The sequence below is a fragment of the Strix aluco genome, chromosome 1 (assembly GCF_031877795.1).
Source record: "Strix aluco isolate bStrAlu1 chromosome 1, bStrAlu1.hap1, whole genome shotgun sequence".
NCBI classification, from domain to species: Eukaryota; Metazoa; Chordata; class Aves; order Strigiformes; family Strigidae; genus Strix; species Strix aluco.
The window spans coordinates 81,860,739-81,882,548 of record NC_133931.1 but is presented as its reverse complement, the minus strand read 5'-3'; the positions used below and the strand labels follow the sequence as shown (position 1 = coordinate 81,882,548).

Below are 21,810 nucleotides of genomic sequence, written 5' to 3'. Positions count from 1 at the left end.
GTCAGCTAGAGCAGTTTTTCCAGGACTGGGTCAAGCTGCGTTTTGAATATGAAGGAGGGCCTTCCTGAAATTATCCATATACCATGCTTTGTCAATGAGCATCTTCAGAAACACAGAAACTTTAGAACACAGAAACTTAAAAAAGCTGACACAAATTCCTCCTGTTTAATTTGTTAGCAAACACTAAAAAGCAAGAATGGGAGCACTAACATGCAAAACGATCCTTTTACTCTTTTACTTGTTTCTTCATTATCATGTTGCCTAAGTGCAGCTAGATAACATATATGTTTCTGTGTGAGGGTTATCTGCTTTACTGTTGAACCCTGCAAGATTTGCTATAAATTTAGTTTCAGGGATTCTTCTCATAAAGGTCTATCAGGCTAAGACCCTGGGTCTTAGCATTCATTTTACTAATAGGACATTTTCTTTTTACTAATAGGACACACATTTCTGCTGTCTCCTCTCCCTCTTATTTATTTTTGCTTCTCTGCATAGCCATTTACCTATTCAGTAAGTGCTTTTACAAAAGAGGGTGTACAAAAAGACCTGTATACTATCCCAGAAAGTGTCTTTTGAAACAGGCATCAAGTTTTACAAGTCAAATGCATGTAGCTTTTCTTTGAATAGAAGTCAGGACTTGAAGACACAATTTCTTTAAGCACATGCATCTGCCAGCCAGCCTCACCATTTTACTTTTGACGAGCTCTTCAATTGCACTGACTAGTTCTGCAGCACTGGGTGTCTCGGAGCTGGTCGGCCGCACCAATAATCGAGAAGATGTCTGTGCAATGACACAAAGGAAGAATCCCAGAGTTAGCCTGGTACTTGCTCAAGGTTCAAGAGACTTTCTTCACTTCTGTTAGACAAAGGTACCCAACAATAACTGTCAGAGTAATATTACACTAAGATCATCCCTTCCAACTTGGGCAACTGGAATTGGAAATTTTAAGTAACCCCCACAGAAGCTAAACGCTGGTATAAAAATTCCTGTTCCTACATGCATATTAGAAGTCAAGAAAACATCCTGCATCTTGCTGATTATGATAATACCTGACAAATAGCTATAAAAATCGCCTGAGCTGACCCAATGGACAACAAACAGTTTGTTAATGTCTTTTATTGCTGGTTAAACAAAACAACAACTGCAGAACAGAAACAGGAATCAAAAAGACTTGAAATAAAGGTGGAAGAATCATTAAACTAAGAAAAAATACACCAATAACTCAGGGTCATTTACTTTTCTAAAGGAGCTGGGGCATATTGCCCAGATTCAGAGGGGAAATTGAGCTCACCATTCCTTGTGCCATCCATTTTCCCCAATGGTATGTGTAGAGCACAGAAGATCTCTGGACTCATATGCTACAAAATGCCAGTTTATAGATACAACTGAAGGTAAAGGGTGTTCACAGAAAGGACTCTGGGAGAGGACTATTAAATTCAGCCACAGTAATTTGCAAACAGAGTTGTTTGCATATTACATTTAGCATTCAATATCTGGAAAGCGGAAACAGGGTGTAATATGAACCTTACTTCATATTACAAACAGCAGTGAACATCATGTAGCACAGGGTAAGCTATCCTGGAAATGCTTCCAACAAACTGGACAAAGAAATGGCACATATAATGACTTAACACAAGAGGTTCTGCTCAAATCAAGCATGGGTGTAACAAGGCTCCCCATAAGTCAATACAAAAAAAAAGAATAGACAGATTTTAGGCAGTTTGCCTTGTATTCACCTTATCCAGAAAGGAAAACAGGGGTTGGGTAAGCAAAGGAAATACAGACAACTTTAAATGGAAAGATATGGGAACTGAGCCAAAGCAGAGACAGAACGCAAGTCAACGTAATGCTGCATCAGAGTTTACAAAAAGAGAAAACAAAAAGCAAAAATAATTAGTTTCATATTAACATAACTGATCTTGAAACTTTAACACTGCTTATCCAAAAATTAAATGTAAATGATTTGTAAACTGCCATCAAATGCAAATCCATGAAGCGTGCAATGATTTTGTTGAATGGAAGAATGCATACTGTGCAGATGAACTCTTAGGGGAGTAAATGGTTGTGTTATTTAGCAATATTAAGACAAATCAGCATGGCCTAGCACATGATGTTTGCATGCACACCAAAAAATGAGCAATCCCACAGCTTGCATGTCTTTTAGGCAATTGATTGTCCTGACGTCTGATGGTTGACCAGGTTTTCCAAAGCTGTGCTTGTATGCGGGTTTTCACTTTGGATGTGGAGCTCAGCTTTGCCTTAGAAAACACTGGCAGTGCTGGAATCAGAGTCTGGTCAAGGTCCCTTCTCTCTGTTATTGCTCTATGGGAGTATATGGAGTGTGACTGTTGGTAAAGCCTTCAGAACTGGTTGGTTTCCAGTTCACGTGGTTATATCACATATCATCTGAAAAAGAAGGAGCTGCACAGATGAAGTCTGCTTGCTGACCTTCCTGATGATGTACTCTGGGAGCAGAATACACCCCTTGTCCAGAAAACATGGGAAGGTGAAGGGAGGAACTGAGCACACGCAGGTGTGAGATGCTGCTGGAGCTCACAGAGGGCTGGGTATGGAGGGAGAAACCCAGCGAGCAGGGGGTTTCCAGCACAGTGTAGACCAGGAGCCATGGAGAGGATGAAATGCTCGCAGTGAAGCACAGATGAAGGCCAAGCCTCTGAGGTCACAGAAAGGAGGAGACATTCCTTGGGATCCAGAGGAGCTGAGCAACCCAAGAAACCACAGAGCATGGCAGGAATGTGAAGGACTCCACCCAGCAGGCAGACAACTGGGAATTTGTTTGCAAGCCTTTTATTAACCAGTAACTTCATCAATAGAGCCAACTGACTTCTGATGGGTAAAACTTGGCTCTGGCTTCTCACTTCTGCATTCCAGTAAAGCAATTGCTTTAAGTACTGGAAACTGGTGGTATGTCTTGGTGTGTGGACGTCAGAGAGGCACACACAACCTCCCAGGCTGCCATATGAGGGGACTTTGTTGCCTCCCACCATGCAGTAGGACAGATACTGCATAAAAACACTGCACCACAGAAGAAACACTATTTATATATTTTGAAAAATTATGGTATAATAACAACTTTACCAAATTTTAACTTCTTCGAAGTCTTCTCTAGAATGCAGTTTAAGCTACTTTAAAAACTGTCCCAACATGTTTTTACTGCAGCGGGTGCATGTTAACCTCTTAAGAAATGAAAGTAAAATCTACTGGGGATTGAAAGCTACTCAAAGCCTCTTACTCTACAGTGGTAAGGATCTGTCTTGGCACCAGAAATACAAAAGCGAGTGGACACTAACTTAAAAGCATATTCCTTCACATAACTGTTCTTGCTGTGTAAAGAGAACTATATAAGCAAAATACATTTTTCTCTGGAGAACTTTTCATAAGACTTCCATATCTTTGGTTTTGTTTTTTTTTTTTTTAATATTAGTGAAGGGACATGCAAATATGGCAGCTTATCAGCAGGAACTTTTAACATATTTTCACCACCATTATTTTTATTCTAAGCCTCAAACTGAGATTATTCTCTAGCAATAAAATTTTCTCTCAGATTTAAAGACTGGCCTGTTTTTGCTTGTTTTGTTTCAGGAATATTTCCCAGTATATTAACTTTCCAACTCATATATTACACTTTTTCATTTCAGAAAACATGCAGGCATTAAATACACATAGAGCCATTTTGATCCTAAAAATGACAACTTCAGGGATGAGCGAAATCCCCACTGAAAGGCAGTGTTTTAAAAAGGAAGAAAATCCAGAAATAAATAAGATCAAAGTTATCAATAACATCTGCATTACTGAGAACATCACTGAGTTACCAACCACAAAATTCACTAACAATATTCATTGCTATAGATTACAAAGGTTAGAAATTTTAAGCAGCAAAATGGGAAGAAAACAGTAATGTGATATTTGTTGCACAAGTCCGGACTGTTTCCATTCTAAAAACCAGTATTTCCAGGCTTGATACTTGTCCCCTAAATGTTTGATCCAGGTTGAAAATTGAAATAAACCCTCTCAATGTATGAAAATTTAAGAAAAATATGCAAAAGTAAGATCTCCTTCATGCAGTTACTACCTACATCCAGAATTTCATTAGTGATGCAAAATTTTTACCCTTAATTTTAATGTGCCTTTGTTTGTAAAAACTAGACAACTATTACACTCATCTGGACATTAACTACTTAGTACACATTTTTCTTAGGCATCCAAAAAAAAAAAAGGAGGAAAAAAACCCAAGAAATAAAAAAAACACCTTAAGAGTTGATGTGAACAGCTCCTTCTGCTAAGGTATGTACATAGAAATTTTTTTCCCCTGAACTGAGTCTATTCAAAATAGTAGGGCTTGGTGAACAGCCTATGATCTAACAAGGTTATATACAACTGTTAATTTCTCCAGATAAACTTTATTTGCACAGAGCATTTTAACCTCAGTACCTAAAGGTATGATTATAAAACAATTACATTCTAATCACTAAATATGGCATCAGTCAAACAGATGTAAATAGGCCTGCAAACACAAAGTGGCCCATTTCCAATTTTAAAGTGCTAGTAGAAAAATTTCAGCACTTGTGCTTTTAAAATAGTGTCCTGGTTTAACCAGGATAGGGTTAAGTTTCCCCAGCAGTGGGGGGGGGGGGGGGGGGGGGGGGAAGCTCTAGTGGGGTTATTCAGATACCATGCGGATGTCACATCCTGGCGTCAGTGGGGTTCCCACCGCCGGGTTTTCTCTCACTGCTATATTGGTAGATATTTTGCCCTGTTCATTGTTATTACTATTATTCTTACTGTTATTGTTGTTGTTTGTTGTGTTGCTATTGCACTGCTGTATTAAACCTGCCCTTATCTCAGATCAGGGCTTTGTATTTCACTCCCTTTGTGGGGGAGGGGCAGCGGCCGCGTGGTCTCAGACCCCGGCAGGGGCTAAACCATTACAAACAGAAATGCATTTAACTCACATTCTTTCCACAGGAAATCTTTTCAATGTTGTGATTACTTCTGTCTACCATAAAGCTGTATTATGTCAATTACAGACACTTTTGGAAACAGAAGAAAGATTTGTGCAAACAGAGGTTATCTCAATGTGTGAAGCCTTCCCCACTTCATCCTCCTACCTTGTCATCCTGCGAGTCGGGCTGGAGAAGACTGTGTTGCTGAATTGCCATTGGAGGAGGAAGCGGTACAGCATCTGCTCCCTCTTCGCCTTCCTCCTCTCCGCAGCTCTGCATGCCTGAAGAGGATGACTTGGAGAGAGTGCCACTGCTCAGCCCCTCATTCCGACCTCTCTGTAAATAAAATCAAGACATTCAAGCACTGCTACCTCCTCAATAGCATGAAGCTTGTTATCACAAGCTTGTCTTAAAGCAAGTCTGTTCTGTAGATTCACCTCTCTCCCAACAAATCAAGATGAACGTACAAACCCAGTGCAACTCCTCAACAGAGGGGGAAAAAAGCAGATGCCAAAGATAGTTTTCAGTGTTTGGTAAAAGCAGATGGATTGAGATACTGAGAACAAGACATTCAGCTTGAAATTTACTACAGGGAAGTGTTACCAAAGCCATGCTTGCTTTCCACGTTCGGTTCTGTAAAGAGCCACATTCCTCTAACTTACAAACTCAAGAACTTTGCATCTCAAGTACCAACCCTCATAGCAAGACTTGAAAAGGATATAAAAAAACCCTTATTACAACACGAAGTATTTTTTCAATTATCCTTTCTGTTCCCTCCTCCTTAAAACAGTGAGAGCAGACTGCTCGTATAATTTTTACAGTTGTGTTGAAAGACAGTCCTTCCAATTATACAAGGAACTATGATTTCAATTAGTCAAAGTTTAATATAACTGATCTTGCAGGATAATTTAACTATCTTTAAAGGAAGACAGCATAGATGGCTATTGGTTTTTCCTGACGTTAAGGCACTGGCTTTAGGTTATCCCTCACAGAACTGCAGAACAACAGATACTTCCAAAACAGTGCTACAACTGCGTCACAGAGGGTCTCTTTCTACAGCCTGACATTCAAGGACAGAGGCCAATATTCCTTCCCAAACCAATCTCCCAATTCACCATGCTGCCAAGTCTCTAGTCTTTTCTTTCCCTACAATTACTGTATAACTTCACTGATGTTCCAAGCTTGCAGCAAAATGTCGGGAGCAAGAAACAAAATGTACTAAATAATTAATTGGGCATCTGAGACCACTTTTCTGTACGATAACTACCGAAATCACTACTCAGATTCAAGCCTGGTAAAGGGAATAATTGTATACCATGCAAGTGGCTGTGCCCTTGGGATCTTAAGATGCCATTCATTTCAGCCTGAACCATAGGTTTGTAACAGAAGAGAATCTGGCTCTGTTTGCACCTAACCAGAGGCAGACTTTGCTCATACATGACTTCCAGGCTTAGAAGGATGGGCACATGTTTGTGGGAGGAAGGGAAACCTTCAGTAGATATCCTTGGTGGCAAAATCTGGAAGAGTTCACAATTTCCTTCCCTCCAGCGAAAACTGCCATGTTTATTATTTGACTGATGGTAACTACCTTTTGATTTGAATGGCCAGTAATTTTTGTGTGCTCTAACTCTTGCTCAAAAGTAATTTTATATATACTTTATATACTTTAAAATAAACTTTAAGCAGTTAAGCAGCTCTCCTTGTATTTTCCCTGATCCATCAACAAGGAAAGAAAAGGAAACAGAAAATGACCTGATCATTCCCAGAACGTGAAGCACCTTTACTCACAAAGCTGCCTTCCCAAGTGGGATAGGAAAGCAAAGCCAAATAACAACTTTTTTACTCTCTCATTTCTCTCTTTCAACTAGAGATCTTTCTCCACAGAGCTTTACTAACACTCTCTGTGCAGAAGGACACACACTGTGCCTGGCACAGTACTTATGCAGAGTACAGCAGTCATCAAGAATAAGCACATGGCACGTGCCACTTTGCTCAACTGCTGGACAGTCAACCAAGGACACAACTTCCACCTGACCATTTAGTTCTTTGAAAAACATAAAAACAGGTCTCGGGACGCTTCCCTGAACACCTACCTCTTCAACAGTTTCATCTTGTGGGGTGGCTGCACTATCATCAGAGTCCTTCTGAGAGCCTGCATCGGCACTTTTACGAACCTCTCTACTCTTCTTATGTTTGTGGGCCAGTTTTTTGACATGCCCATCTGCCTTTCCACTGCTAAGACGCCTCACTGGACTGGTAAGCCATTTTCTCAAAGTGTTGCCAGGGCGCTTGGGGCCTGGGGAGCTCTGTGCACCGATCATGTGGGGCTGAAGTGATGTTACCGAAGCAGGAGGACTAGCATCGTTGCTGGAGACCGAAAGGGAGTCTAGAAAAAGAACAAAGGGAACATTTTAAAGCTGAAACACTAGTAAGTGAGAAACAAGGCAAATGACATATGTAGTAATGGATATCAGATTGGATTTATGGACTAATCAAACAGATTATTTTGAAGTAGTCTAGCCTTTAACAACACCACAACTATCAGTGTTCATGTTGCACGTGGCCACCCACACATACGCATCATTTATATGCTTACTACAGTCAAGCTTCAAGTTGCTCCTGCCTCAATTATAATTCATACTTACCACTGCTGATACTTATCTGATCGTGGATTATGCTTTCCATATGTCATCTAACTTTATGGAAGGATATGCTTGTTTTATCTTTTAATGTATACTGCTTTGAGCACAGACATGAAGAGTAAAAATAATTGCCTCAGTGATACAAGTAATTTATTTTTCAAACACCAAATTTTATTACAAATGCTCCAGTTACTTTCATTATTTATTTATTTCCTGTACCCTTGAGAAAGGGGGAAGAAGAATCCAGAAAACAGCTAAACATCTGTCTTTTGCTTAAAGCTTCTCAAGAGTTTTGGCTATTGTTTTGTTTGTTTTATAAAAAGGCACAGAACATCAATGTTTGAAAGACCATTTGCTCAAACATCAGGATCAGCAGTATTTCTCAGCATGACAATGCCTGAAGTTCTGTAGTCAAACAAAGGATACACTTTTCTCAAGCCATAGTTATACGTGCATGAGGTCAATACTACTTTCCCACCAAGGCTCCTGTCATTTGAACTGGACCTTATGCTTACGATAAACACCCACTTGTTAACTATTGTGAGATTACATTTCTTTTTTCCCCCCTTGCAGCACAATGCTTCTTCCCCCAGCAACTCTCCTTTCCTAAAAACTTTTTTTTTTTTGACACATTCTCATGTGACTGCTCCTATGAATATTATCTACCACTAGGGTATTAACAAGACTCTCCTAGGTTGTCAAGTATGTTTTTTTTTCCCCTGTGTGTGCACTTTTGTAGATAGATAGTTTATATAAGGATGACATAAATAATGTTTTGTTGAATGTTTCTACTGCTGGGAATTAAATGCAGTGCTTGTGTGTCTTCTTGAAGCTTGACGCAGATGTTCAGGTCACCTCTTCTGGCAGCTTTTCTGTAAGAGGCGTATTGCCAGTCTGACCAGAGGTAGTTTGAATTTTGTAGAATAAAATAGTCACACTGATTTAGCAATACACTTCATTGTAAGCACCCAAATGCCTTGAATCTACACACAAGTATGTGAGAGCCTGTTCTGTTTCCTTAGTGTATTAAGTACAAATTATGGCTTTGAACTAAGATGGGGAAAGAGACATAAAATGTGAATAGAGTAAGTTATGAGTTTTTATTTTTCCTTCACTGTTCAAGCTGTTCCAAAAAGGGCATCCTTTCCTCAGAACCAAAATTGTGACCTATCAGGCTGTTGGTCAAAATGTTTCTCTATTCTAATAAAACACAAAAGGCCATATTAATGTGACCATTAAGATACATCAACTCTGATATCATAATTGCTATTAACCACCGCTTCCATCATGTTCACATAAAACAGAAGGTAAACAAACTTTATAAAGCATACTTTCAATCCAACAAGCTAGTTACTATCCAACAAGCTAGTTACTAACACTTCTAAGCAAGTCACTCCGAATCAGGATTCATCTACAGAATTATCTTCTAGCCACAGCTGTAGCTGTGTTGCACATGGGTAGGCAGATTCCTTATGCCATTAACCTGGTTTCAAGGCTTTAAGTAATGGGTACTACCAAAAAGCAGATGCAGAGTTACATTAGTTGGCTATGTCTCTAAATCTTGGGATAGCAGTGCTACATAATTACCACATTATTTTCTTGTTGAAGCAGGAAACATAAGGAAAAAATTAATTATCTGTAACAATGGTTTTCAACTTGCAATCTGAGTATCCCTCAGGGCCCCTGGATTACTGCTTAAGGGTCCTCAGCGCATATGTAAGAAAAGCAAGCCTACCAGCCATCAGCATCCACATCACAACAGATTTTTTACTTTATTTAAAACAAAAAAAGTGGTCTGCTTACTAAAAAAATTCCAAACAAAATTCACAACCATCTGCAAGCTCTCCACAGGAATCCAAACAATCTCCTATTAAACCTCTGTAACAAGTTAGTTTGACTGCTCTTTCACCAAACCCAACTGTACCTTTATTATATCATGCACCTTTTAAATTTTATCAAATGCCTTGTTTCAGAAATCATAGCAAACACCAGGTGATGGGTATTTCAATAAACAACATTCTGCCACTATGCTAGTGGAACACAGAAGAGAACAGTGCTGGTGTTCTTGCAAATAAGTTTCTTAAAGCACGAACTAAATGCTTTGTTTTCAAGACTCCCAAGCTTGAAGATGTTATAATCACTCTGCCAAGTTTTATTTCATTTGTATATATTTTCCCTTCCAATAATGGTTCATACAAGTTTCTTCCATACAAATAGAACAGAGCACATTCACTTGTTTATGAAAAAAAAAGCAATTAAGCCTTCGCAGAAGTTCACCATGTACTGTTTTGTATTTTTGTATCTGTTGCATTTCTTTCCTTAACAATTATTCTTTTCTAAGAAAAAGGCAGTGTGGTGGTGCAGTAACTGATTGCGTAAGATTTACTTTTACAAAAACATGCCTATCCCTAGGCATGTAACATGCCTGCAGTTAATAAACCCATTTTCTTTTTAATAAACCTGTGCTCCACCTCAAATTCTCACCCATCCTTTTGACAATCAACACTTAACTACTGAATTTCTTGTAAAACCAAGCAGTACAATGCAAAGCTCCTGAAACTGTGGGAGATGAGTATTTTTATCTGACTGCACTTTCATGGTACCACTCCTACTCTTAACCCAAGTCAGCCAAGAGTCTGTGGGCAGTAGGAGGGAAGAGAGCAGGAAGAAATATATACACTCCGCTTAAGTGGAAGAGGATCTAAGAGACAAAACAACGTTAGCCAGACATGTTTCGCAGCACATACTTTAGCCATATCCTCCCACACAGCATTAGTTTTCATTTGGCATGCAGCGTGTAACTGCTTCTCATCTTCTCTTCTGCATGATTTAATATGAAGTACTTATTGAAGTATTATTAGGGCTTCAGGGAATCATAAAAGTGGACAAAGTGTAAGCAGCACACTAGAATGATAGCACTGTTCCACTTTGCTCTTTAAAGCATGAAAGCACTGGGGGAGAAGGAAAAGTTTAAAGTGAATATAAATACTGCACTGCCATAAAAACATCACCTTAAATATCAAATTTTATTTAAAAAGGAGTTAAAAAAAAAAAGAGGTTTAACATCACCAGTGTCAGTCTGAACAGAATACCAACCCACTAGTCTCTTCAGAGATCCAACCTGATTTTTCGCCCCCCCCCCCTTAACTTTGCAGAAGACATCCCTACAGCCTCATAGGTCAATGTTAATACTCACTACAAATATTCCATGCCAGTATTTTCCCAGTGAGACCCTTTGCTGTCCATTTTCCCATCCCATCCCAGCTGGCAGGAGTCCAGATTCTCCAGTTCTTACTCCGATCCGCTTCCTCAGGAGACCAGTTACAATACTACACCACAGTCATGAAAAAATCTAGGTGCTCAAATTCATATATTTATGTAGAGGCATTGCCAGATCCAAGCATTAGGGAATATGAATATCCGATACAGGCATTTCCTAGAGCACAGAAAGACCTCTCAACTTCACTATGAGAACAGCTACATGGGTGTGTCTTATTTCCCCCTGCCACATCGCTACATAGTACTTCTATCCATATAACTAGGGATACAGACTTGGTTTGATTGATTACCATGCTTGGGATTGTTTACACGAAATTGGCTTTGTTTCCTTTATGACTACATAGCAAATTGTTTTTCTAGGGTTGCTCAAGAATATTTTATCACTGAAACATGCTAAGAGGAAAAAGGAGTATTCAAAATTAAACCAAGAACAACATCAACTTTTAAAACCAAACCAGATGGAATAAATTTGGGGTATGCTAACCCCAACTGTGTTTCAAGTACAGCAAACCTTCTAGTGAGTGTCAGATTCCCTTTTAGAAAAAAGATAAATGCAACAGATGGACATCTTGGAGAGAAAAAAACCAACACACAAATAATGATCACACACAGCAACACCAACCACAAAGAAACCACTACATTTAATAATATCACTATTTGCTCAAGTAGAGACAGCTTTGTAATTCAATAAAGTATTTTTAAAAAAAACTAATGGATGGGCTTGTTTTATAATTCATAGTCACAATAAGAAAGAAGGTATTTAACTGCCATTTCTCTCGAAGTAAAAACCACATATGTTGCTCTGGTGGTGAGGTCAGAGAGTTCACTGAGAGTCCATAAATGTATTTTTGAAGCTAAAGAAAAAAGGCAGACAGCATGGGTTCTGACCCCCTCAAACCAGAAGATAAAGTTACCTCCAACGAACAGGCAAATTTTTGAAACTAGAAGGGAAATGGGAATTTTCATTCTAGTCCCAGCTTTCTTAACACTAGAAACATGCACATCTGTGATTAATAAGCTGTTTTTTTTTCCTGAAAAATAAATCAGCCATGTTAAGCTAGTTGATGACTTGAAAGACTCTGCTTCGTATTAACTATTTCCATATTGCTGTTTTTAGAGTTTTAGTATTTACAAGGAGTGCAAGGGGCTACAAAAACCTGAGTCCTTTGCCTAGGGAATCAAACTGACCCTATTTGATGCCTGGGCTCCACTTCTAAACCCGAAATGCTCCAAAACCAAAATTAACAACATTTCACTGTCTCTGGACTATGAAACAGGGATGGGGCAAGGAGTGAAAAACGGAGCAAGACAAACCTAGTAACTCCAAGTGCTGTGTCACACTGCCACTGCAGACCTGCCATCCACCATGGGCTTTAAGGACCAAAAAGCTCAGAAAACCCATCAGCAATTAACCAGCTGGTCAGTCAGATCTGCTGCTGGTACATTATGAATACTTGGGGACAAGAGCTGCTTGTTGGTTCAAAACACAGAGAGCGCAATCTACACTGATGCACTTGCAAGTTTAATACGCAAACTGCAAACAGCTAGAGTTCACTGATCTCCCAAGCCCTCATCCACCTACAAACATGCTCCAATATGAGCCAAGTCAACATACCATCAGAGGAAGCAAAAATAGTTTACAAGCATCTAATGACAAAAGCCCATAAAACTCTGCCTGTGTACACGGTCATCATTTGTTATTAGATGAGATGGGGAAAGCGTGAAAAAAGAGTGTGAGGTTTATTTTATTTGTGGACACACACATGCACAGTTTCTGCCTGGGTACTGCTTTTGAAGTAGGAGGCTGTCAATCTGCCATGTACAAGACCATTCAGATACTTTTGTATGTGTTCGAAATTTTATTTCTCTTCTGCTGGGTATCCTCTTTAGCCTACCCTCACTGCATAGTTTTTGTAAAACAATACTAGAACATACATCAAAAGGCATTAGATGTGTTTCAACTTTAAGAAGCCACCATAAAAGCAGTTACCATTTAAAGACAATGCAGCTTGAGCATTATCAGGCTTGCAATTGGGGACTTTCCACCATGCTTTTTGGGAAGCATGAGTTTCACTTATGATATACAGATAGTGCAATAAATTTTATGAAACTAGTTTCTTAAAAAAAAAAAAAAATCACAAAAATGCAGGAAGCTAGTACTCAATACATAAAAGAAAATCCTTCAATCATATTTGTGTTTGGAGTGCAACAAACTGTTCATCTCTGGTCAGCAAATCTTTCTTGCCTTTTATTTCAAGTTATGCACTACGCTGAAATACAATTGGTCACATTTTCAGTGTGTGAATAGACAAAGACTTCAACTTCTTAGTATACCTTCCCTGATTAATGTTATCTGTATTAATTTTTACTGATAGAGACACTAGTCCAGACCATTTGTATTTAAATATATTCAATAATTAAGTCTTCCTAGTCATTAAAAGCTGACTGTGTTAATATCAGATAGACTGGAATTCTAAGCTAGATACTCTTCTCTTCATGAGATACTAAGCTGCCCCACAAGTATGTCTGCAATTAAAAAACCGAACACACCCCCCCAACTCCTCTCCAGGACAGACACTGTCATCTTAATAACTTCCAAAGGTCTTTGTGAACTTGAGAAAAATCATCCAATAGACATATTTGCAACAGCACTAGAGAAAGGAATTAAAAAAAATCTCTGATTGAGGGTAAAAAGAATATACTGTCCATTTGAATTGGAAAATTAGTGGCATATGCCTGAAGGGTTTAATACACTTATGTTATTACTAGTTTTACATTTAAACTTTTAAATAATTTCACATGCATTATAGCTTGCACACAGAGAGAGCTGTAAACACATCAACCACTATCTAGTAGCTAAACACCAACAAAAGTTAGATGGAAAAAGCTTCCTACTCTTACAACTGCTTAACAGTTTTGCATCCACACTACTTTCTCCCCCCCCCCCTTTTTTTTTTTTTAAAAAAAAAAAAAGCAGGAAGAAGGCATGATATTATGCCAGAAAAAACGTTCCCAGGTTAACAGAAGTAGTTCTGTTTGTGCTCCCTGGAATTCAGACCACGGAGTCACAAAACTCCAAATCTAAATCTTGTATATTACTACAAGCACAAGGCAGCACCACAGAAAGGGAGAGTGGACTTTGTGAGGCATTTAATTCTTCGCAATAAGCTGCTATTCGCTCCTATTTCTGGAGAGAAATATATTTTGTGTCACAAGTAGGAAGTATTAAAAGTTGCTCACACCGCTGAAGTTTAGTTTCACAGTTTGTGAAAACCACAAGCTTTTAATAGATTAAATCTCAGCTTTCCTGTATGCAGCTCATATTTTAACAGGCAATGTCTTGATCTCAGCTTCACTCTTTTGACCACCTGTTTGCTCAGATTTAAAGACAGCTACATCCACGTGCCCGGCAGGACATGCCAAAGACAGATTTATGTAATTTATCATTGTTTCTCAGTCAAGTTCTCACTCTATGTCAGTGCACTGAGCCACCCTCTCTTACCTCTCTACAGATCAAAGCAAGTGCCCTAATCATTTTAATATTATTATCTCACCCTGGAAGGGGGCGGGGGGGGCAGGTTATTTCTAGTAAGCACTAACTGTGCAGAGGCTTGCATGGTTTTACATAACAGAACATGGTTTTACGTGAACAGAAGTCCGTGTTCCAATTTTCAGGCAAAGTTTTCTCCTTTCCATGTACAATCTCCAGTGAGTTTCTCTGGGCCAACTGTGGCCATCAGTTAATTACTTATGTCTTGCACTCCACCTGTGCCTCCTGATAGATTATTTTACATCCATGAAGGAGCACATATTACTTGCTTTGCAGACCTACAATAGGCAAGATTTTCACTGACAGATTTGTTACATACTAACAGTTAACGCCCTCATAAGGGCTAATAGCTACCATGTAATTAAGAACATGAAGGTGACACCCTTCTTTCATTAAACAGTTGTGCAAGTTCTTCAGTGCAAACAGAGAAAGAAATAAATACTAATTTTCTATATTAGAAAACAAGCTTGCCTGCAGCACCAGTGTAATGTCCCTGTTCCCCTTTAAATACAGTAGTTTTTAAGATCAATTTCTCACTGAGATGTTTCACAAAGTCTCAACTACATCACCCATTTTCAAAGCGTGGGTGTTCTGGAGCTTTACTACAGAGTCATGTATATTTTAAAAAGTCTTTATATGCTATTTTTGCCAGATATCTAGCATCAGCAATATCCAACTACTTTAGGATGACCAAAATAGAAGATCAGATGAAGGTATGGCCCATTCACTCCTCCCTCCAGAAGGAGGGATGCAAAAGGAGCAGTGAATGCCAGGATTGACTGTGTTGCAGGCCCAGGGCCATTGCCTCCACATTCAGTTCAGTTGTTGAAGGCTGTACACAGCCCTTGCCTCTAGCCTGCTCCCCACTACTGCTGCTGCTTGTTAGTTTAAGATCTCAGCACAAGAAGCTGGTTGAGGGCATAACACAGCTCCTGAAGCAGTGGGAGCTGGCAGCATTAGCTTCCTTCCAACTGCTCCAAGTTACAGTGCTCCCCGCCTTTGACAAAACCAAGCAGCTAGCTGGTGGGGAGAAGCGAAGAAGTCTGAGCCAAAGAAGGAAAAGAGAGAAGGCAGAAGCTTTGGGCCTGGGCCTCGTAGTCAGTGCTGGCATTTAAGACACCAGAGAGTTTTGCTGCCTGTTGACAAGCTATTTGTCTCATGCATGCTGTGCACAATCTACTTTTGAAGAGCCATGCTGCGTGATGTTAGCAGCAAAGATGCAGCTCTGCCCTTAGTGGAGAGCTGTATGTCACATACTACAAATGGGAACCACTATTGACAAGATTTGTGATAAGCACTTTCATATTTTAACTGAGACAACTGCACAATTAATTTCTGCTCATCTGTTACTGAGCTGCAGGGTTTTATCACCTGCTACTTTAATTTTTGCTGCAAAATAATTTTTCCCCTGGAAATTGATAAAAATAAACTCCAGTCCTAGAAATGCAGCTCCGAAGCAGTACAGCAGCTTATCTGAGAGGCTGCGTGCATCAGTCCAGAAGAGGAAGATTATGAACAGATAAGAAACAAAAACATCCGTATCAATATAGATACCAGAACAACCAACCAAAAGGGGGGGAAAAAAAAAAAAAGATGCATTCAGCAAGTCCTCAGCTCTACTGAAAGCAGAAAAAGCTGTGGTGGAAGGGAGGGAGAGAAAAAAGTCTGCAGAAATTGCATTAGGAAGAATCACAACTTCAGACGTTATTTAAAGCAACACATGCCATGCTTCCCTGTGCAAAAGCTCAGCAATGCAGATCATCCCAATGGAAGGAATTTATCCTATGTAGATTTTAAAACATCCTCCACTACTCCAACAAAAAGGCTGCATATTAACTAAGATATTGCAAGCAAGTTCAAGCAAGTCTGATCTCAAAAGGAAATAGAGAACGCACTGTTCTGCTGGTGCATTTTTGAAATTGAGAATATACATACAGATAGGGAGGAAATTAGCTTCCATCACCTTATGTAAGTGATAAAAACACAATTATGAAGACAAAAACCAATCACACAGAAAATCTGCATATAATGTTGAGCCAACATTATTATTTTTTTCTTTTGCCCGAAAGTTTGAAAAAATTTGAGCAAGTATAATCTCTGCCATGTATTTACAACTGAGTGGCCTCTAGGAGAGGATGGAAGTAGATGTATTTTATTCTCTCTTTTCTAAATGCCTTAAAAAATCCCAACACGTGAGTGAGAATACCTCTAAAAATTCTCTAGTAAAACTGAGAGAATATATGATGAGTCAATAAACATTTTGAAACACCAAGGGTATATACTAATAATAATTGCTATGCATATCAAGTATATTAGTAAAGTTCATAGATATAAAGAGACAGTACACAGTGCTAATATTGAGTTACAGGAACAAATGACACAAAAGAAATAATGACTATCAAATTTTATTTGTTTAAAAACTCCAAGTTATTAGACTACTTGTATTAAAAAAAATACTTGTTTCCTCTTCACCTACTGCAGTTACACATTAACCTAAATACACATAGTAATCCAACAGCAATTTTGACAGTCTTTTTTTCTTTCCCCCCATCCTCTTGATTCAAAGCAGAAGAGCTAGTTAGAACAACTAGTGATTGTTTGGAGCCACAGCTTTAGCAACAGCTGTACAAACACATCAATCTCAAGTCAGGAACTCTGCCACAAGCTTAATAATAATATATAGTTTAGCTCTGGGTCTCTAACAGTAACTTTGGCCATTTTCTCTTTCTAAATGTTCTACTGTTGTAGCCCTCAAAAAATAAAGAAAGTAATTAAAGGAATTGAGAGGGAAGATGGAATGGCTAAAACAGTGACAAAAATAGGTCCTCCAAAATTCATATAACAGAAAAAAGATGTTTCCTCCTTATCCAATTAGTTGATATTAGTGATAGTGATAGCAACTAATTGTACTAACATTGCTTTGCGTTGTAAAACGTTGACCTTTTCAGTGCACATACTACTTGGAGGATTAATGAGTGGAGTCAGGCCCTTGCAGCCATGCCACTGCTTTCAGCCTCCACACCGCATAACTAGATGACTGTAGGTGATGACAGACAATTTCCTTCGAGTTCAATCCCACCTCAATAACTACATTATCAACAGCAGACTTAGATGACAGTGATTAGAAACTGAACTGCTTTAAAACTTTTTGTCTTCAGATGGAAATGTAACCTGAGCAATGCAATGAGAGCACACATGATTTCAATAAAGGTCAGTCACACTGGAAATGTACTTTTTTTTTTAAACAGACTCACAGTCATGGTTGACTAGCAGATAGCTATTGAAAGTCATAACGCTAAACTGCTGCAGAGATGCCTTTTCAGGATGAAGTATTTTAAGGGATTAGGAAAGGGGAAGATACTCCTCCACAAATTCATCAATCTTGAATAAAGATTGAGTTAAAAGGGGAAGATAACTCCTTGATATAGATGTTGTTTAAAACAAGCGAACTATAAAATAACTGAAGATGTGACATTTTATCTCAATGTGCAATTAAAATATACTGAATACTAAAACCAGAATCCATCATTGCCGTGTTCGTTGACTTGATTACAGTCTCTTCAGGAACAACATATGCACTGCTGAATTTTCTTTGGCATGATCAAGTCAAAATCACAGACACACAAAAAAGATACATTTTGCCATGCAACTTTTCTGTTGTTTTTATTTCCTTCAATTATTCCCAATAAAGGCTCATGAGGAAGGTGATGTCATGAACTGCCTTGTCCACCTAGTCATCTAAAACGATTCCTCAAATCATTCCCCAGCTCCCATCCATAAAATATTATCTAAGGGGTCACAGGAAAAGGATGTGATAGGATCATGGGAGAGCGGTCCAAAACTGGTTTGGAACTAGGAATCAAAAGGAAACAAAATGGGAAAGAAAAAGAGCAAACTCCTTTTGAAAGGCAATAAAATAGTATTCTTATTATTTGCTTTAATTAGACAAGAAGTGGGGGGAGAGGGGGAAATCTATATCAATAATAATGTCTACACAATAATTACTGGTATAGTAAGCTGCCTTTTTAAAGTTAGAGACTCAACTGTAAGCCTAAATTTAGGGGCAAAATAAGTTATCTGAAGGAAACAAGATAAGGAATTTAATTAGTTTCTATTCCTTTTTCTATTGAAAAAACATTTCCTTTCATCAAGCATTTCATACAATGCTTTTAGACAGGTGATCTCTATGAAGCTCTTCTTAGGGCAAACTACCCTATGTAGTTGATATGCTTGGGTGGTGGGGCTTTTTTTAACCACTCATTCAAGATGACTGATTGGAGGTGTCCAATCCCATGTTCAAATGCAAGGCAACAAAAAAAAAGAAGTAGTTTCATAAACATATTTTACTATTCTCTGTGAGGAAAACCAACCTTTACAGGGAAGAATTGTTAACATTACTGATGTCATCTTTTCAAAGCAGGATGGAATATACTTATACCTAAATTCTGTTCTTCTCATTACCTCCACTAAAGGAGAGTCAGCACAAGTCCAGATGAGCAAATTCAATGGACTGTTACAGCTGCTTGTAGCCATGTTCAAAGGCAGATTATGAACACATTGTTCATTACTAGTCTTGCAATGAGCATCTAGAGGAAACTTTCATTATGTAAGATGATAGCTCATTCTTATGCTGCTGCCTCACTGAAGTAATTTGTTTAAAATAGAGTTGTAACATAGCAAGAGGGAAATTAAGTTGAAATATGAGCTGAAGCAGTTCTGCTTTGCTCAGTTTAAGCCCATCCATTCAACAGAGACTTTTGACCATGATACAAAACTGTATGCATCAGATGTTTAGTTACAGGTATTCCCCCTGAGAGATGTGACAAGGAGGTAAAGAGGGAGCCACATTTTTCCTGGTATGAAATCAAACTCCACCCTTCTTTCCAAAGTTATATCAATATTCCTTCTGCTCTCTCTCTCCCTGGGAAGCCTTCTTGGTATTGACTATTCATTTTACCATCATCTTTTTGAAGCTAAATTTAGAAGTTCTTCACTACTTAAAATTTTGAATATGCTTTACTAGCGATACACAGGAATACAGTCATCTTACCAAAATAAAAAATATGTTTACATATAAACACTTTTTTCTTATTACAGAAATGGAGTTAGAAGTCCTTGTTACATGAAGTTTGTGTTAATAAACCTAACTACATTTCCTCAGAAGAACATACATTTTCCCTTTACCTTGTTCAAAAAAATCATCAAAACTAGGACCCAAGTAGTTGGTTTGAGAAGGAGTTAGGGCTAGCAGATCCATTTTAAATTACTCTGTTTTCATGCAGTACTTATACAAGGTCAGAGTGTGAAGTACTGCAGTGGAGGGAGCAGACTTCCAAGGATCAGAAGCAGAAGGTTGCCTGGGGCTAACTCCACACACACATCTGATCTGCACTGCTGCTCAGTCTTGGCTTATTTCACAAAGAAGGTAACCTGCCTCAGAGCTACGTGAATGAAAATATGGCGTTTTCAAGTGACCGAAAAGATATATATGAATTATAGAAAACAAAAATCAGGAGTAGTCCAGATGAAAACATGGGTAAGTGAGGATCTTACCAGCTCACTCAAAGCAAAAAACCTGAGCCTCAAATCTTCAGGTTCACGAGTAGGGATGGCAGTTATGAAAGGACAACATGCAAGTATCTCTCTTGCATAAGGTCCTACACCTGAAAACTTTTATTTTTTGGGGGGGGGGGGGGGGGGGGGGCATAGCATTTTCTACTGGATCAACTCCCTGGCCTGGCTGCCTGCAGGATTGCTACTGTTGATGCATGAGAAGCAGCTGGATCACATGTGCAAGCGCAGGGTAAATAAGCTGGCAGTACCTGATGCATAGTTCAGTTTTTACTAACCATGAAACAGTACCTTCAGCTAACTCTCTTGCAAGTCCTGCAGCCTAAGGATTTGAAAAAGTCAAGTTGCAAGAACAGTGAGGAAGGACATAGGGATTGGGAAAGTAGTACCTTTGCATATGTAACTATATAGCTGATACATGAGCTCAGTTTCAGGAGGATTTTTTGTTGTATGCTCTTCCTGGAGATGGAAAAGCACACACAGCACATACTTAACAGCTTCCATCTGTATTCTAAAAGAATAGATTTTCAAAGTGTAGAGGTGGATCTACGCCAAGAATTACACCAACCCATTAGTAATACTGGACTCTCCCACTGCATCCTCTGAGTCCAGTCCTCAGAGACCTCTTATCCTCTCTTGGACAACATTTGCTAACAATTACTCTATAGTAAAAGCATCCTGTTTTATGGATGAATTATTTCTGAGGCTTGATGTACCATAAAATGTTATGAAATAGGAAAAAGAAAGATAGTTTGATTCATATAAAATATTTTAAGCAATCCATTTCACATATAATAAATGTATTTCTTCAAAGTCAAATGAGAACTCTCTCCACTCCTACAACCACCTTTCCTCCTCCAAAACCCTGCCCCCAGATGGTTAATAACTTCAGGATAAATTTTGGTTGTGTAGATTTATTCCCTGGATTTTATCCATGAGATTTGCCTCTCAAATTTCTCAAGTGAAATATAGACTCACATGATCCACTTAGGGACCGAAACACATACATCCTATTGTTTCTTCTAGCTCATAAGGTAACTGAAAAAAGATGTTATTATTTCCAATATTCAGTTCCAGACTGAAACTGCTCAAAACTCTCTCCAGCCAGATAACCATAAACAACTCGGGTATTTATCCACATTTGTCTCAAATGCAGAGCATTTGTAATTTACAGGAATGGGTGGAATTACCATGAGAATTGGTTTCCTCCTACCATCACTGCTGCTTTCTCCAACTGATGTCAGATAAACGCAAAAATACAATACTTACTACTTTCAGTAGTTCCTTGCCCATTCATTCCTCAAAACCTATTTTCTTTTTCCCTAAATCTGAATGCACTTTTCCTCCTTCAGACTTCATGAATAAGTGGGGAAAAAAGATCATTTAATTGAACAGGAGTAGATAATTATTAATTGCACATGTACTCTAACATCTTAATGAAGAATAAACCACTTTTTAATTCCTTAAAAATTCTTTAAGCAAAGTCAAGGCCTCAGTTAAAGTTTTCTATAAATAAAATCATGCACTAGAGCACATTCTAAATATTCAGCCTAAATCCCAAATTGCCAGTTTTCAGTTTGCAGTGGCCAGAAATACTACAGATACAATTCTTAATCCTTCCAGTTCAAGAGATGGCATAGCTACAGTTATACTGGGGCATGCAAGCAAGCTTTGTTCCCCTATTATGAAAGGCTATTGAGCCTCCTTACAACATGGGCTGTACACATGGACATCTGTTTTTAAGACACAAAGAGAACAATGAACAATGTTTGTGAAAGCATGTATGCTTGCCAAACAAGACTT

The 21,810-nt window shown here is 38.6% G+C and overlaps 1 protein-coding gene across 4 annotated transcripts in view; it reads right to left on the bottom strand.

The window, feature by feature from the left end:
- TRIO (trio Rho guanine nucleotide exchange factor) overlaps positions 1-21,810 on the bottom strand; it is a 254,994-nt gene that overhangs the window by 29,125 nt on the left and 204,059 nt on the right. For all 4 annotated transcript variants that reach the window (XM_074826110.1, XM_074826120.1, XM_074826140.1 and 1 more), the window contains 3 exons: positions 7,059-7,351; positions 5,131-5,301; positions 686-781 (listed from right to left, as the gene is read on the bottom strand). In XM_074826110.1, the coding sequence (XP_074682211.1) occupies positions 686-781; positions 5,131-5,301; positions 7,059-7,351 (560 nt within the window). The remainder of the gene's footprint in view (positions 1-685; positions 782-5,130; positions 5,302-7,058; positions 7,352-21,810) is intronic.